This window comes from Prionailurus bengalensis, chromosome A3 (genome assembly GCF_016509475.1).
Source record: "Prionailurus bengalensis isolate Pbe53 chromosome A3, Fcat_Pben_1.1_paternal_pri, whole genome shotgun sequence".
Lineage (NCBI taxonomy): Eukaryota > Metazoa > Chordata > Mammalia > Carnivora > Felidae > Prionailurus > Prionailurus bengalensis.
The window spans coordinates 100905575-100919506 of NC_057354.1; the positions used below are offsets into that span (position 1 = coordinate 100905575).

The 13932-nt window shown below is 40.6% G+C and overlaps 2 protein-coding genes across 8 annotated transcripts in view; one reads left to right on the forward strand and one right to left on the reverse strand.

The window, feature by feature from the left end:
* PTCD3 (pentatricopeptide repeat domain 3) overlaps positions 1-1112 on the forward strand; it is a 28042-nt gene extending 26930 nt beyond the window's left edge. Inside the window, exons 23-24 of one of the 2 annotated variants that reach the window (XM_043603901.1) lie at positions 63-221; positions 498-1112. In XM_043603901.1, coding sequence (XP_043459836.1) covers positions 63-221; positions 498-570 — 232 coding nt within the window. In that variant the 3' untranslated portion in view covers positions 571-1112. Of the gene's footprint in view, positions 1-62; positions 222-497 lie in introns of those variants that run through there. The other variant, XM_043603902.1, reaches the window with a different exon arrangement.
* Positions 1113-5961: 4849 nt separating this feature from the next.
* The window catches only part of IMMT (inner membrane mitochondrial protein), a 41090-nt gene continuing 33119 nt past the window's right edge, over positions 5962-13932 (reverse strand). For all 6 annotated transcript variants that reach the window (XM_043603898.1, XM_043603900.1, XM_043603899.1 and 3 more), the window contains 5 exons: positions 12136-12150; positions 10551-10774; positions 8766-8897; positions 7907-8036; positions 5962-6905 (listed from right to left, as the gene is read on the reverse strand). In XM_043603898.1, coding sequence (XP_043459833.1) covers positions 6292-6905; positions 7907-8036; positions 8766-8897; positions 10551-10774; positions 12136-12150 — 1115 coding nt within the window. In that variant the 3' untranslated portion in view covers positions 5962-6291. The remainder of the gene's footprint in view (positions 6906-7906; positions 8037-8765; positions 8898-10550; positions 10775-12135; positions 12151-13932) is intronic.

Consider the following 13932-nt stretch of genomic DNA (forward strand, 5'->3'; position numbering starts at 1 on the left):
TTGCACATAAATCTTTGAGGGGTTTCGTTGGGGAGTGTTGACATTTTGCCTTTCTTTTACAGAAATGAGTTGCTGGATGAGTTTATGGACAGTGCAAAAGCATCCAACAACCCTGCCCAGGCCATTGAGATAGTGAAGTTGGCCAGTGCCTTCAGCTTGCCTGTCTGTGAAGGCCTCGCCCAGAGAGTGATGGCTGACTTTGCAATCACCCAGGAACAAAAGTAAGTCCTGCACCAATACCATAAAGGAAAGTGATACAGACCAGACTGTCCATCTACCCGTTCACTGCTTATAGCTTTCTGCCTCCTGAATTTTCTTCTTTGCAAAGTCAGTGTGTGTTAAATTTAGCTGCTATTTTATTTGTCATAGGAGTCAGAGGCCTATAGATGTGGCTCTTGGAACCTTTTCCCTTGTCCTTATAGTTGAATGCAGCTGCAGAGTTCCTCTCCCCCAAGACTGAATTGCAGTTGTAACCTTCCAGTTTATTTTCCTCACAGAGAAGCCCTGGGAGACCTAACTTCACTGACCAGTGACAGTGACAGCGACAGTGACATCGGTGAAGGCAAATGAAAGTGGGCAAATCCGCAGCTGTGACCTAGCATAGCTGAACTGACCATATTGTAAAGAGAGTACGGATGGTGAACTTTGAATAACAATCAATACAACATGGATGGCCTGATTTAAATTCCTAATTTGATACTTACTATACCACCCATTCAAGGTTTACTACCACTTAAACGAAAGCATCACTACCATTTTCGTTTCTTCGGACACATTGTGAGGACACAGTTCCTGGTTTCAGCGCAAGCTCTGTGTCCCTGCAGTGTTTGTCAGCCAACTTGACACTGTTCTCCAGTGTGGTTCGCCCTCCCCAGGTGTGGACTTGGCCTCCGTTGGCTGATGCTGTGATGTTGGTGCTCCCTCAGTCTTAGAGGACGTGTCTGAAGGTGGTTTGCGTACGTATTACCATTGATACTGGGTCGGTATCCCAAGATCAGGGATACAAAGAGATGCAAAATCGTGCATCTTCGAAACGATTAAACAATGGCAAAGGGCTGCACAAATGGGGAGATGAAGGCTGTAAATAAACTTCAGTAATGTATTTGCACGTATTTCCATTACTTTTACATGGCTTTTATTTTCCCCCAGCCATAGGACTTGCACAAGAGTGCTTCATCTCCCTTTCTTCCCTGTGTGCTGGCACCTTTAGTTGGGCTCTACTCAGAGTCATCGAAAGTGAGGACTTGTGATGAAAAAGGACTGAAATGAAGGTTTTCTTGATGTGATTATATTGCTGGTGATTATTGCTGGTCACAAACCTCTACTTCTAGCATTTGTCTCACCACTGGGACTTTGAAACAGTATCAGAAGCAGCCAGGACCCTCGTTTGCAAAAGCATCCTTATCTTCACCAGGGCTGCTTCCACAGGCTGCTTTGCTCATACCTGGTCCCAGATTTACTGAGGGACCCCATGAGTTCCCCACTGATGAACAGCCTCATCCTTACCCTGCCAGAGTTGGCACTGATGGGCTACAATATTGTGTGTGTATAGGTGTGTTCCCAGCTCCATTCTGCATCCTCTCTAGCCTGGACCTACTCCTGCATTCTCAGAAACCCAAGCATGGTTTCATGTGTTCTCCTAGAATGTTCAGTTTAAGACATCTAATTGAGGGACAACGAAGGCAGGGGAATGACACAGATTAGCTACTTAAGCATTTATGTGCATTGTCCCATTACTCTTGATAAACCAAGGCAAATGAACAAAAGGACAATTAAAGCAGATTAGCCTTTGATCTTGGTTTACAACTTCAAGGGAGACCTGGCTTCCTGGAAGCTTCTGTTAACTCCTTCCCATCTCACCTACAAATGCCTCGCTCTCTGCATGGCCAAATGCTCACTCATCGCAATCCTTATAAATGTGGTACTTCTCCCCTTGCCAGGTCCCAACTGAATCCTCAGCATAGTGCTTGGCAGCTAGAGTTGGTGGGACAGAGTCCCATCTGGACTGATGTCATCTGAATTTGTAATGGATTTCAGTGTACTTCAGTGGTTTTAATTGCTTCAGACTTTCAGAAAATTAGGCCTATAGGATTGGTATCCATTTTTAAAAGAAAATTTTTTAATGTTTATTTTTGAAAGAGAGCATGAGCAGAGAAGGGGCAGAGAAAGACGGAGACACAGAATTTGAAGTAGGCTCCAGGCTCTGAGCTGTCAGCACAGAGCCCAGTGTGGGACTCAAACTCACGAGCTATGAGATTATGCCCTGAGCCAGTCAGACGCTTATCCAACTGAGCCACTCAGGTGTCCCTCCATTCTCTCATTTTTAGATGTTTATTCACACACTAGTGAAATATTAGCCTCTAATAGTAAAAGATGTTTCCCCATGCTGAAGTAAATAACCTAGCAATTTTTGCTTTTGGTCCTGGCTCTCCATTTCAACTTGCAGTCTGTTCTTCCTTATGATTGTCTCTAAACTTGTAATACAACTCAAGTACTGCATTCCTAAAAGGCATTGAGTAAAATGAGTAGTGTCTTGGTCACATGCTACAACTCATTTTTAAGACCACTCTTCTAGGTCTTAACATTTCCCTGATGTTGACATTTTATACAGGAAAAATTATAACCTAAAATTCAATTCAACATTTTAAACAAAATGGTATGAGATGTAAGATTTGGGTTATAAATCAATCCAGTGAAGACCAGAACCAAGTTTTAAAAAGCGCTGGATCATTAGCGGCATATAAAGCAACCAAGTTGGTCAGAAAACAGCCTTTTGGAAATTGGGAACTGAGGACAGTTTAACTATTTTTCAGTAACCTAACAAAAACAGGAGAAACCAAAACATCAGAACAAACTAGGATCAAGACCCATGGAATGGCAAGGGTCAAAGGAGGAGTCCTGTTACCTGTGAATAAACTTGTCCGCTTTGCCTCGTATCACCAATGTGTGCAGACTAGAAATGCAGATTAGGGGTTCAAAACATCTGAAGACTAGCGATAAGATGTACTCTTATGTTGGTTTTAAAACTGCAGGGTTTGATTTTGTGGGTGATTAGAATGCTGAAATGGATTAGAAAATCACAGTACACCACTGCAGTAGAGTTGTTTTGTGATAAATTTTACAGTGCAGTAGAAATGTGTAGATACACATGTAGAAGTCTATCTGGTCATGGTGGAAATTATTTTCCTGCTGGTAATAAAGTTTAAAAACATTGAAATGGGATATATCTGAGATAGCCGTCAGTAGGAGCAAGGAAGTTCAGGGCAAGTTTATAGACTCCTTTAGATCAGGTCTTTAGAGGCAGAGTGGCAATTTACCAAAGGAAAGTTTTTGATTTGGTTGATGAGAGGCAATGTGTTAATAGAATGGCCAAAATATGAGGTGCACAGGGTCTGGGTAGTGAAGGAATGTCCAGCCAGGCCCAGGAAGCAGCCTAACTGTAAAAACACTGTCCATCTGATCCACACAGCTATGGACTTAGACAATTTGGGACTACTACAGATCAAGCCCAAGAATTTACAGAGCTCAGCAGGATTTCAACCTCTTAAACCAAGAATGTCCAAGAGGAATCAAGGTCTTGATAGAATTTATTCCCAGGGAAACCTAAACTTTGCCACCAGTGACAGTGGGATTTGTTCTTACAACAATGGCACTTCTCCGGTGGCTCTTGCCTCATAACCCCTCCAGAACTCCTTCCTCTTCCTAAAGATCTGGGGCAGTGTCCATACAGCTAGCTTGAACTTAGAAGGCAGTAAAACCACATCACCTGCCCATACGCAATTGGTAGAGTGGCCAAGTAAACCCTCTTTCTCTCCATCCCCCATCCATTCTTAGGTTCTCCTGCGGACCTCAGGACCCCTAAATGCATCAGGGGGGCCAAACCAGGGAAGCTGAGCTTTGGTTCGGGGGAAATGGTGACCACTGGACCTGATGAAGAGTGATTTGCCTGATAATCCTTTTTATTTCCCATTTATGTATAGCTCAAATTATCTGTTCTTCTGCACTGAGTTCAAGCAAGTTACTTTAAAACTGATGGGACAACTCATTTGGGACTTGGAGGCTGCTTTTTTCCAGAACCTGTTAAGAGAGCAGAGGATTTATATTAATGCTAAGCAATAGACCATGTGCCTTAAAAAGATGGTCTAAAACTGCATTTTAATTTGTTACGTTATTTTGAAACTAAAAAACAATTTTAAAGCAAAGACCAGAGTTTTAATATACCTGGAGAAAGGAGTTTAAAATGCTGAGGGATGCTATCCTATCACACTCAAGAGGGAGGCAATAAGGTAACCCAATATAAGGCTAAAAATTGATAATGGAAGACAAATAATGATTTGCTTCACATGATCAAGTCCAAAGTGGCAGAGATTTAGAGTTTAAATGAAACATGCTAAAGTGAGTGGCCCTGCCCTCTGCCCAGGGCTATATCCACCTTCTCCCAATCTTGTTCCTTTGGATTCTACCTCCTTGAAGAACTGAGAACCCAAGTAAAGGCCCTTTACACTTGAAGCATTGCCGAGTCTTACTAGGCACAAGAAGAAAATCCAGGCCAGGCCAAGAGTCCCCTTTCAACATACTGTTTTCCAATATGCAGTGGAGGTAAGGAGGTTTGCTAATGGAACTACTAAAATTTGAAAGCCAGTGGTCTTATTTTGATGTGCAGACCTAAAATAAACCAATCAGTATTCCTAGGAGTTCAGATAATCCCATCTGATGAGAGTTATTTCTGGGCTCCTAGAGAAATTTAGATTTCCTTGTAATTGGTAGTATTTTACCTACTGTATAAATTACAAACACCTTTACTATGACAAACAGGTAAGTCAGCTTTACAAGTTAATGTATTTTGCAATTTCATGCCATTCCAAAGGGGAAGGCAGGCTGAATTTGAGAACAGCCTCATTATCCTCTGGTAAAAATCAGCTCACCGTAACTGCAGAAATTAAGAATCTACTTAAGAGGAACATAATGAATAGCATTATCAACCAAGGCCAAAATGGGACCAAAATACCCGCAAACCAAAGGGCAAATGCCATGCAAATTTAATGTAACAATCCAAATTCAGGGTCTGGCGTTCACCCGCAGAAATATAAAAATTCATCTCTCCTTCCTCCTCTATGATTTGCAGATACTTTGCTCAGATAAAAGTGCCTCCTCAGTCTGTGAACACATAAACCCCAACAAAAAATAATTACAAAAAAATTTTTGACAGTGTTGTCAAGGAATAAAAAATCAAAAGGTAGGGGTTGATGTTTACCCAGTATGGCAGTCGTCTTAAGCTTCAGAGATGTGAACTAAAAGTTCTCTGGGTTTTATGGCAATACAGTTTAAATATACCACAAAATTATTCAATCCCTTTTAAGATTCCAGACTCACCACCCCCACTTCAAAGAAGACATATTCAGTCCAAGTACCAGAAAGGAACAAGGTCAATTACCAGTGTTTCAGAACTGAGAGCTGTGACCTGTTTTGAGGACTGCTGAAATTAATTTGTGAGTAGAAAAGAAACTGACTTATTAACAGGAAACAGACCAGAAAACAGTACATCACCTGTAGAAAGGGGCTAATAAGCAGTGGTTTGAAAAGTGTTTCATGTACACACACGGGTGTGTATATATTGGGTCCCAAGAGAAAAGACAACTTTTTCTTGTAGCAACTTAAAAGTTTCAGGTACATACTATTTCTGGTGCCTTGTAATCACCAGAATGCCATGTCTCCCATTGTAAATATATTGGCATTTTGGCTTGTACGTCAGTCTTGAGTTTGACCAAACTTGAGTTTGAGTAGGACTCAGTTCACCAGAACCTTCAAAGCCAAAAACAGACCTTACAGTTTTGGAACCCAATTCATGGCCTGGAAACTGAGTGCCCAGGACTTCCTACTTCTGTTGCTGCTTCTCCAAATTTAAGTTTTCTGCACATACAACAAACTAGAAATGGCACTTCTTGAAAAGGGATAAGCTACTCAGTTTTCATCTTTTTGTTTTATTCAGTTTGCTCCAAGGGCAAAATCAATAGTAATAGGGATCACAAACATTATTTTTGAATGGCTCACAAGCCTGATCAGTAAAACCTGAAAAACGGAAAATGTTACACAAGTTGCAAAGAAATTACTCCTGGAGTTCACTGACATGATAGCAAGTGGAAATAATATAAATGCAACAGGTGTTAACATTTAGAACAGTACTTATAACCTGCTCCTTTCTAGACAATTCTGGGACCCTGTTGCAAACCCTTCATATATCGCTGATTCCCATTCACGTAAAATAAGACTTTACAAAACTCTTCCTAGACCTTACTCTTGCTGCACTTGAGTGGTTCCTATTCCTACGGCGCTGGCGTATGCTGTCAGGATTTCCACTATCTGTTTGGTTTCTAGGGTCATTCGGGCCTCCTTCAGCCAGTCCTGGGCCACTCGTCGGGACTCCCCTTTCAGCTGGTTGACAAACTTTGCTGCCAGCTCCAGATCACCATGCTCAATGCAATAGGAGGCATAGGACAGTAATTTAAATGTGTTTATGTCCTCAGGGCAGAGCTCCGCTGGTGGCTTCAGTTGCTGAGGTGGGAATAACAGCAAGGACTGCAAGTAGGAGAGGAAGTACTGGTATAAGCTATTTCTGGTTTCATCAATCATTGCTACCCTTCGGGCCAGTTTTTGAACAGCATAGAAACGGACTCTAAGGGTCTCTTCGCTGTACACCCCACGGGTCAGGGACTCTGGAGGGATAGCTGCAGTTAAAGCTTGGGCAAATTCACTATCAGAACAGTTGACTCTGATGGCCTCAACTGCACTACCCAGTGGAACAGTGGGCAGGTCTGCAGACGCAGTCTTCATGCTGTACTTTAATGCCTCCACCGAGAGCCACAGTTGGTGGGCTTTTCTGGCCTCCTCCTCAGCAACTGCATGACCTACAAAGAAAAAACAGGCAAAGAAACACATTTTTCTCTCCATCTGACTAAATGTCCTTCCCATACCTGCAGAGAACTGATGTAAATGTACCTGCACCCTCAACAGGCTAAATCCACACGGTAAATGATAGGGCCAGGGAGAGCCTTTTCCAACCCCACCTGACACTTATTTCTGGCATGTTCTTTCCGAGGAAGTCAGCCTCTTCATGAGGCAACATGGTAAACCTAACTTTTTAGTCAAGCCATGGAGAAAACTGGAAGGATGTATGTGCACAAGCACAAGAGTGTCTTTCCCCTCTTACTGTGACATCCAGAAAAACACACAGTATCTGATTCAAGGATAATTATTTTAGAATGTTTGAGGAAAAAAACATTTAAATTAGGCTAAGACTTATGCTAAGGCCATCAGAAACTTCCTGCAAAGAATGGAAGACTTCGAGTAAACTTAATGGACTACGTGATCTTGAATCTTGCAACTTCCTAGGTATTTATTTTTATACTTATCTGACAAAAATGGCTCTATAACACCCCCCAAAAAAACCCATTTTATCAACATTCGGTTAGAACATTTCCCTTTCAGTGCGCCACGCTGAAGCCTCAGAATAACTACTGTCCGTTTGGTGGGTGGAATCAGCAAATAACCACTTCCAGACAGGGCTGGACAGCAAGCGTGGGGATACGCTGACCTTTTGCTCCACTCAGGGCACATAAGACATAACCAAAGTGTGCTGGGTAACCTGCCTCGTAAACGGCGATCTCCAGTCTGACACACACACGGTAAATCTTCGAGTATTTAGATTTAATTTTTAGATTCTTTTTAATTTCCTCTCATAAACACCCTATGCTCCAAACTTACCAAATCTGGGCTAATTTTCTCAGAAATGAATAAAATTTAATAGAATGACTTCACAGCATCTTTATGTCCTAATGCTGACGCATGTAACCCATTGTCCTAACAAAGAAGTTGGACTGAATAAAATGTAAGAGGCCCATGTACTCACTCTGAACAGCCTGTTCGATTCCTCTTAGTCTAGCATAGGCAGTGTTTATATCCAGAGTAAAGTTGTCAATTTGCTCTTGACTGAGGCGACGAAACTGTAATTCCTGTTCAGCGAGTTTCTCAGACAGGTCCTGAAATAAAACATAAACAGTGTACAGAAGAAAGTGATGCTACTTCAATGCATGTCAGTCACTGGAACCGTAAAGTCTACCACCAAATGCTACTTCCAAAAGCAAAGAGGGCCTTTAAAAATCTCAAAACATTTCTCATGAAACTCCTATATTATGTGTAAGATTTCAAAAATTTCCTAAAACTCATAGTTGATGTATGTAATTCCCTACAAATTTACTGACAGAACTTTGTATCAGAGGAAGTAGACCAGGAGAAGAAAGCAAGTAAAAACTGAGAAAATACTAACTTTAGAAAGTAAAGTAACTGCACTGCCCCCCAATGTAATAGATTTGCTGTGATTTCCAAACTTAACCTCTCTGGGAAGTTTCCTCAGAAATAAACATCTGAGTGCTGCTACATAACCCACAGGAGATTGTGGAAATAAAGCAGGAGATCTGTGTGTCAAGTATTATCTGCATTTTGAAACTCACTGTGCCAACCCTCCCTAAAACTTGAAGGCTCCAAATGACTAGGACATAGATATAAAACACATCTGATCAATTACACACAGGTACATCTTTATGTAAAAAGGAGCAGTGTTGCAAAATACAAAAGCCCCACTGCTTTTGGGGCTGGGTACCATTCGCATTCTTTCCCCATTCTTCCATATCCTCAGAGGGAAGGACACACAGAGGACATGAAGAGGAGAGGAGGCTGAAGGGAGCTGATGCGCTGTAACAAGTCCCCACCTGTTCATATTCATATTTGAGTTCCTGTTCTTGTACCCTAAGGACATCGCGTAAGTGATCAGTGTGGGCAGCAGCCTGTCGGCGAAGCTGGGTTCTCATTTCATTCTCCATGGCATCTCTGACTTCCTCTACCTGTGAAACCACAAGAATGATTACTTCTCGTTTCTCCACATTTGCTCTTAGAAAAAAAAGACTAGTAGCAATGATGATGGCAGCTTCCATGCCCTGAACCTCTACAATGTACCAAGCGTGCGGCTAACGTCCCTGACTTCTCTGACGTCGATCAGAGCTGAATGCTGGAAGGGGACTCACTCAGCTATGGCAAAAATCAGATTCCAAACAGGTGTCTTTCTGCCGCAAAATGTGTTTCTCCCAACTGATCAAGCTGCCTCTTATGCAAGGTAAACATTGTCATTTCCTGAATCACACACTCCTTTAAGGATTAACAAATCCTCAAAGTTTTTTTGGAAAAAATAACTACAAAGACTTGGGATCAAACACAGCTTCATCACAATAACTGCGGAATTCATCTTCTCAAGTGTCCATTTTTTCATCTAGGAATAATGCCTAGAGTGAAGTATTAAGAAAATTAATAAATTGATTAATATCTGGTACTTACTCTACAATTTCTCCTAAACAAAGAACACTGCTCTGAAACTGCTTACTTTACTATGAATTTAGATTCACAAGAGAGCCCAGATCAAAACAAAAATATGAAAAGCCTATCATGTCTTGCCTAACAATTGGCCATATTACAAATTATTTAGTACTGACTACCTGGAATTCATAACTTACTTTTTCCTAGACACAACATTAAGTAAATCCAATCAGTGCATAGATATTTATAAAGTGCCAACCCTGTGCCAGGCAGTGCCTACTATATCCTTGGATACGATGGTGCTCAAGACACACAAACTTTTTGTTCTCCTACAATGTACATTTCAATGAAGCAATCAGACAGTAATAAGTAAACAAAATGGACATCTCAGACTGTGATACGTCTTTTTGAAAAATAAGGCAGTATGAGAAAAAGTAATACAGAGACTCTACATTGAAGAAATAGAAGAAGCCTTGCTGACAGCGTGACATCCAAGCTTAGAACTAAGTGACAGGATTTAAACTTCCAAGTCACAGGACTAGATAAGAGCACTTGGAGATAGTTTAGATGGATAAAAGGTTTCAGAACCAAGGCCAGCACATGCCAATATTGGGGAAGCTGAGCAAAGAAGGGGTCCAAGCAATGGCCAACAAGGTGGGAGAAAGGCCAGGAGCTTGTGGTATCCTAACAGACTAGGGAAGAAAGCACTTCACAGAGGAAGCAGTGCTCAACTGTGCAGCTGAGAGGACAGAGAGGGAGGATGGGTACCTAGGTTCCCGAATCAACCCGCAGACACCTATCTAACACATGATGTACCCAGACAGAAAACTAGGAGCTGTTGCATCCATTCTTAACCAAAACACCGGCGGGGAAAAAATACCTTCAGAACCCAACAGAGAGTCTTCCCGTGGTGCTTTAGGGGACAGGCTCCACAGGGGGAAAGATAAAGTAGATAATCCTGGATACCAAGGGCTTGTTACTTTCTTACACTTCTGCATCTGCTCAACATAAAGGAACGCTGCTCCAACAATCCTTCCCTAGAAGTTCAGGCTAGAACAAGGGCCCAAGCTCCATTCAAGAGGCGGCTGGCATGACTTACATCTAATATTTTAAAGTCGGGACTGTTGGTATTCTCTCTAGAAGCAGATAATCAAGTAGATTCACTTTAAGTTTCTCATTTCCTCTACCTTTCTGTCCTGTTCAGCCTGTATCTCACTTCTGTGATGTTCTAACGCTTTTGCCACCGCAGAGTCAAATGCCCGCTTTTCTTCCAGCTTTTGTTTTTCCAGGGCTAATGCAATGTGCTGCTTCTCTGTGGCCTTCTGTTCCGCTAGCTCTCTGTTTAGCTGGTCAATGCGGCGATGTGCATGAGCAATCAGGGAGTTCAGATCATCGGTAGACAGCTTGTCGGCTAAATAGAAAACGACATTAAATTGTAATGAGTTCACCAAAATTACACATCTACAAGGTAACTTGCTTCAACTGATAACAATTTAACAGCTGCAAAGAAACCAAAGGGTAGAACATTTGAAGACAGATTTAGATTCTCCACTGCCATCAGAAATTCATAGCTTGTGTCCAACTAAGGCATCTTCAATCCTGAGCAAAGTAATTTAGTTGAGCCTTCATGTATATAATCTTTTCCAGGAACCCAAATTAATTGAACTAATTATAAATAGGCTTTACAATTCATTATAATTTTGCCTCTAAAGACAGTTTACATATATAATCAGTTCTATACTTTCATTCCTACATAACTATGATCAGTCATAATAGGCATCCTAATATTTTTTCTGCTAAAATTCAGATTCGAATTCTGACTCTTCCCTAGTAAGAGTTTTTGTGCCTCTTCCTAAACAGAGGTATTACCTAGGACAGTGATCAGCAGCCAGACTGTCCACTAGAATCCCTTGTAGAGCTTTCTCAAAAGTACACACGCCCAGAGATCCTCATTTAGGCTTAAGCATGTGTTTTGTTTTGTTTTCAAATCTCACCTTCCACAAGTATTCTGATATGTTACTATGGGTTTAGAGTTACAACTTTAACAGCAAAATACAGAATGAGGGAAATACTACATAATAAATGACTCCACAATAAGAGCAACAGAGAGGCAAAAAACAAAGTGAGGGTTCAGAGATTTATTGACTAAATTCAACACGTATAGCTCCTTTGGGTATGGATTCAAGTAAAACAGCTACAAAAATTCATTCTACAAAATGGGGATATTTGAACACTAAATATTTGATGATATTAAGGAATTATTGTTTTAGGTGTGATAATGGTACAGTGATTGTTTTTTTTAAAACATACAGAAAGTATTTACAACTGAAAAGGATATATCTGGGATCTGCTTCAACATAAGTTGGGGAAATAAATGACAAAAACTAGCCAAGTGCTGATAATTACTGAAGGTGGATCTATTGGGAGTTTATTATAGCTTTCTTCCTACTTTTTAATGTTTGAAATTTTACAAAATGAAAACTTAAAAAAATACACACACACACACACACACACATATATATATATGTATATATATATACACACACACACACACACATACATACAACAGGTTTCCAATTACTTGGTGAAACATTTTTGTTCCTGAGAGCACACGGATGCCAAAAATATATCCAAATCAGATTTATCACTTGCAACGTAATTCTACATTATAAATTTAGATGCTTTAGTATAAAGAATCATAAGCAAACAAAAAAAACTTCAGTATTTTAAGAGTCAAAAGACTTTAAACATAAAACACGCATAATTACTCACCTAGGTCAGAAATACCTACAAAGGAAAAGAAGAACAGTTTGAAAAAAGAATGTACACGTTTCAGTTATTAAGTAGGAAGCTGCAAAAAAGAAACAAGGAACCAGGAACTAGTAGTACAAAAAGTCTATTTTATTTTTATTCTATTCTAGTCTAAGAAAGATTCCCATCAAACCTACCATGCAACATTAAAGTGTAGGGATAGGCATCTTTTTATTTATTTACTTATTTTGAGAGAGAAAGAGGGCATGAGTGGGGGAAGGGCAGAGAGAGAAGGAAGAGAGAGAGAATCCCAAGCAGGCTCCACACTCACAGTGCGGAACCCAAGACGGGGCTCGAACTCACGAACCATGAGATCATGACCTGAGCTAAATCAACAGATGCTTAACCGACTGAGCCACCCAGGCGTCCCAGAAAAAGCGTATTTTAATGTTAGAAAGCAAAACAATAGAGTTTATTTCCTAAAACCTAAAAGGATATAGAACAATATAAATCAAGGTAAATTCTAACATTTTATAAAATAGGAGTCATTCATATTAAAAGTAGCTTTGGTTTTCAGGGTCATCTCTAGTTTTGCTAGAGCAATCTAAAACTTAGTTTTTACACAGAGACTACAATTCTTATTTATTCTCCTCATTTACACTAGTTCATAGAGTATTTCACTATGTCCCAGGCCAGACTCTGTTCTCAATACCAGGCCTCCCCTAACATTTCAAATACTTAACGAAGCTACTGTTTCTTCTTTGGAAGCTTAAAAACAGTGAATTCACATTAAATATGCATTTAGCCTGTGCAAATTAAGCTAAGAACTATGACTGACTGATTTGATGGTAAGGAAGAAAAAGATAACATTCTAAATAATTTGGATGATGCTCCCCACCAGGATCACAGGCCCCACCTTGAGGACACGTGACAGGAAAGGGGAGCTGCAGCCAGTCTCCTGCTTCTCAGCATGAGCTTCTTAACATCATGGGTATGACCCCTGGATTCAAAAAGTTCAAAAACAGGTATTTTTTCATCCAAAATGGCTCTAAAAGGCAACTACTTAGTCTGGTATTAAACCAAAACCAATCTGTCCCAATGTTGTAGGAGGAAAAACTGGCAAGGATGGAAAAAGCTGTCAGTCCCAAGAAGGCACATGAGTATGACAATATATACTAGTCCACATCAATAAAGGAAATGTCCCTGGGATACAATCTACAACCTGCACTCAATCTTCCCATCCTGACAACATCCACCCATCCTCCTCCTAAAGGCTCCTCCTCCCTCCCCGCACCGTGGTTATCCACTAACTGAATATGGTGTGTATCATTCATTTTGTCATACTTCACAGATGTATGCATCCTAAAACAATGCGTAGTGTTGTTTTGCATGTTCTCAAGCTTCATGTAAGTGGTGTCCTACTCTACATATTCTTCTGCAACTTGTTTTCTTAACGTTTATGTTTGAGAGAGTTTTGGTTTATTCATTTATACTGCCACATGGAAGGCACATTTAGCAGTTTCTGATTTTTCTGCTCTTACAAACAGGGCTCCTATGAAAATTTTTATGAGTCTCCTTATGCACCCGTGTGTCTTCCCGAGCACATACCTAGGAGTTGACCAGCTGATCAGGGAGAATATACATTCTGAATTTCACTAGATACTGTAAATTATGGTTCAACAAATCAAATGCTAAATGGTGACTTCTAAGTTTCTTCCTATTCTTCATCTTCAGTGCCCCTGGTACACACAACAGGCAACCCCTATCACTCTGCCCTTAAGATAACTCCAGCAGTTTTTAACTAGCTTCCTTGCCCTT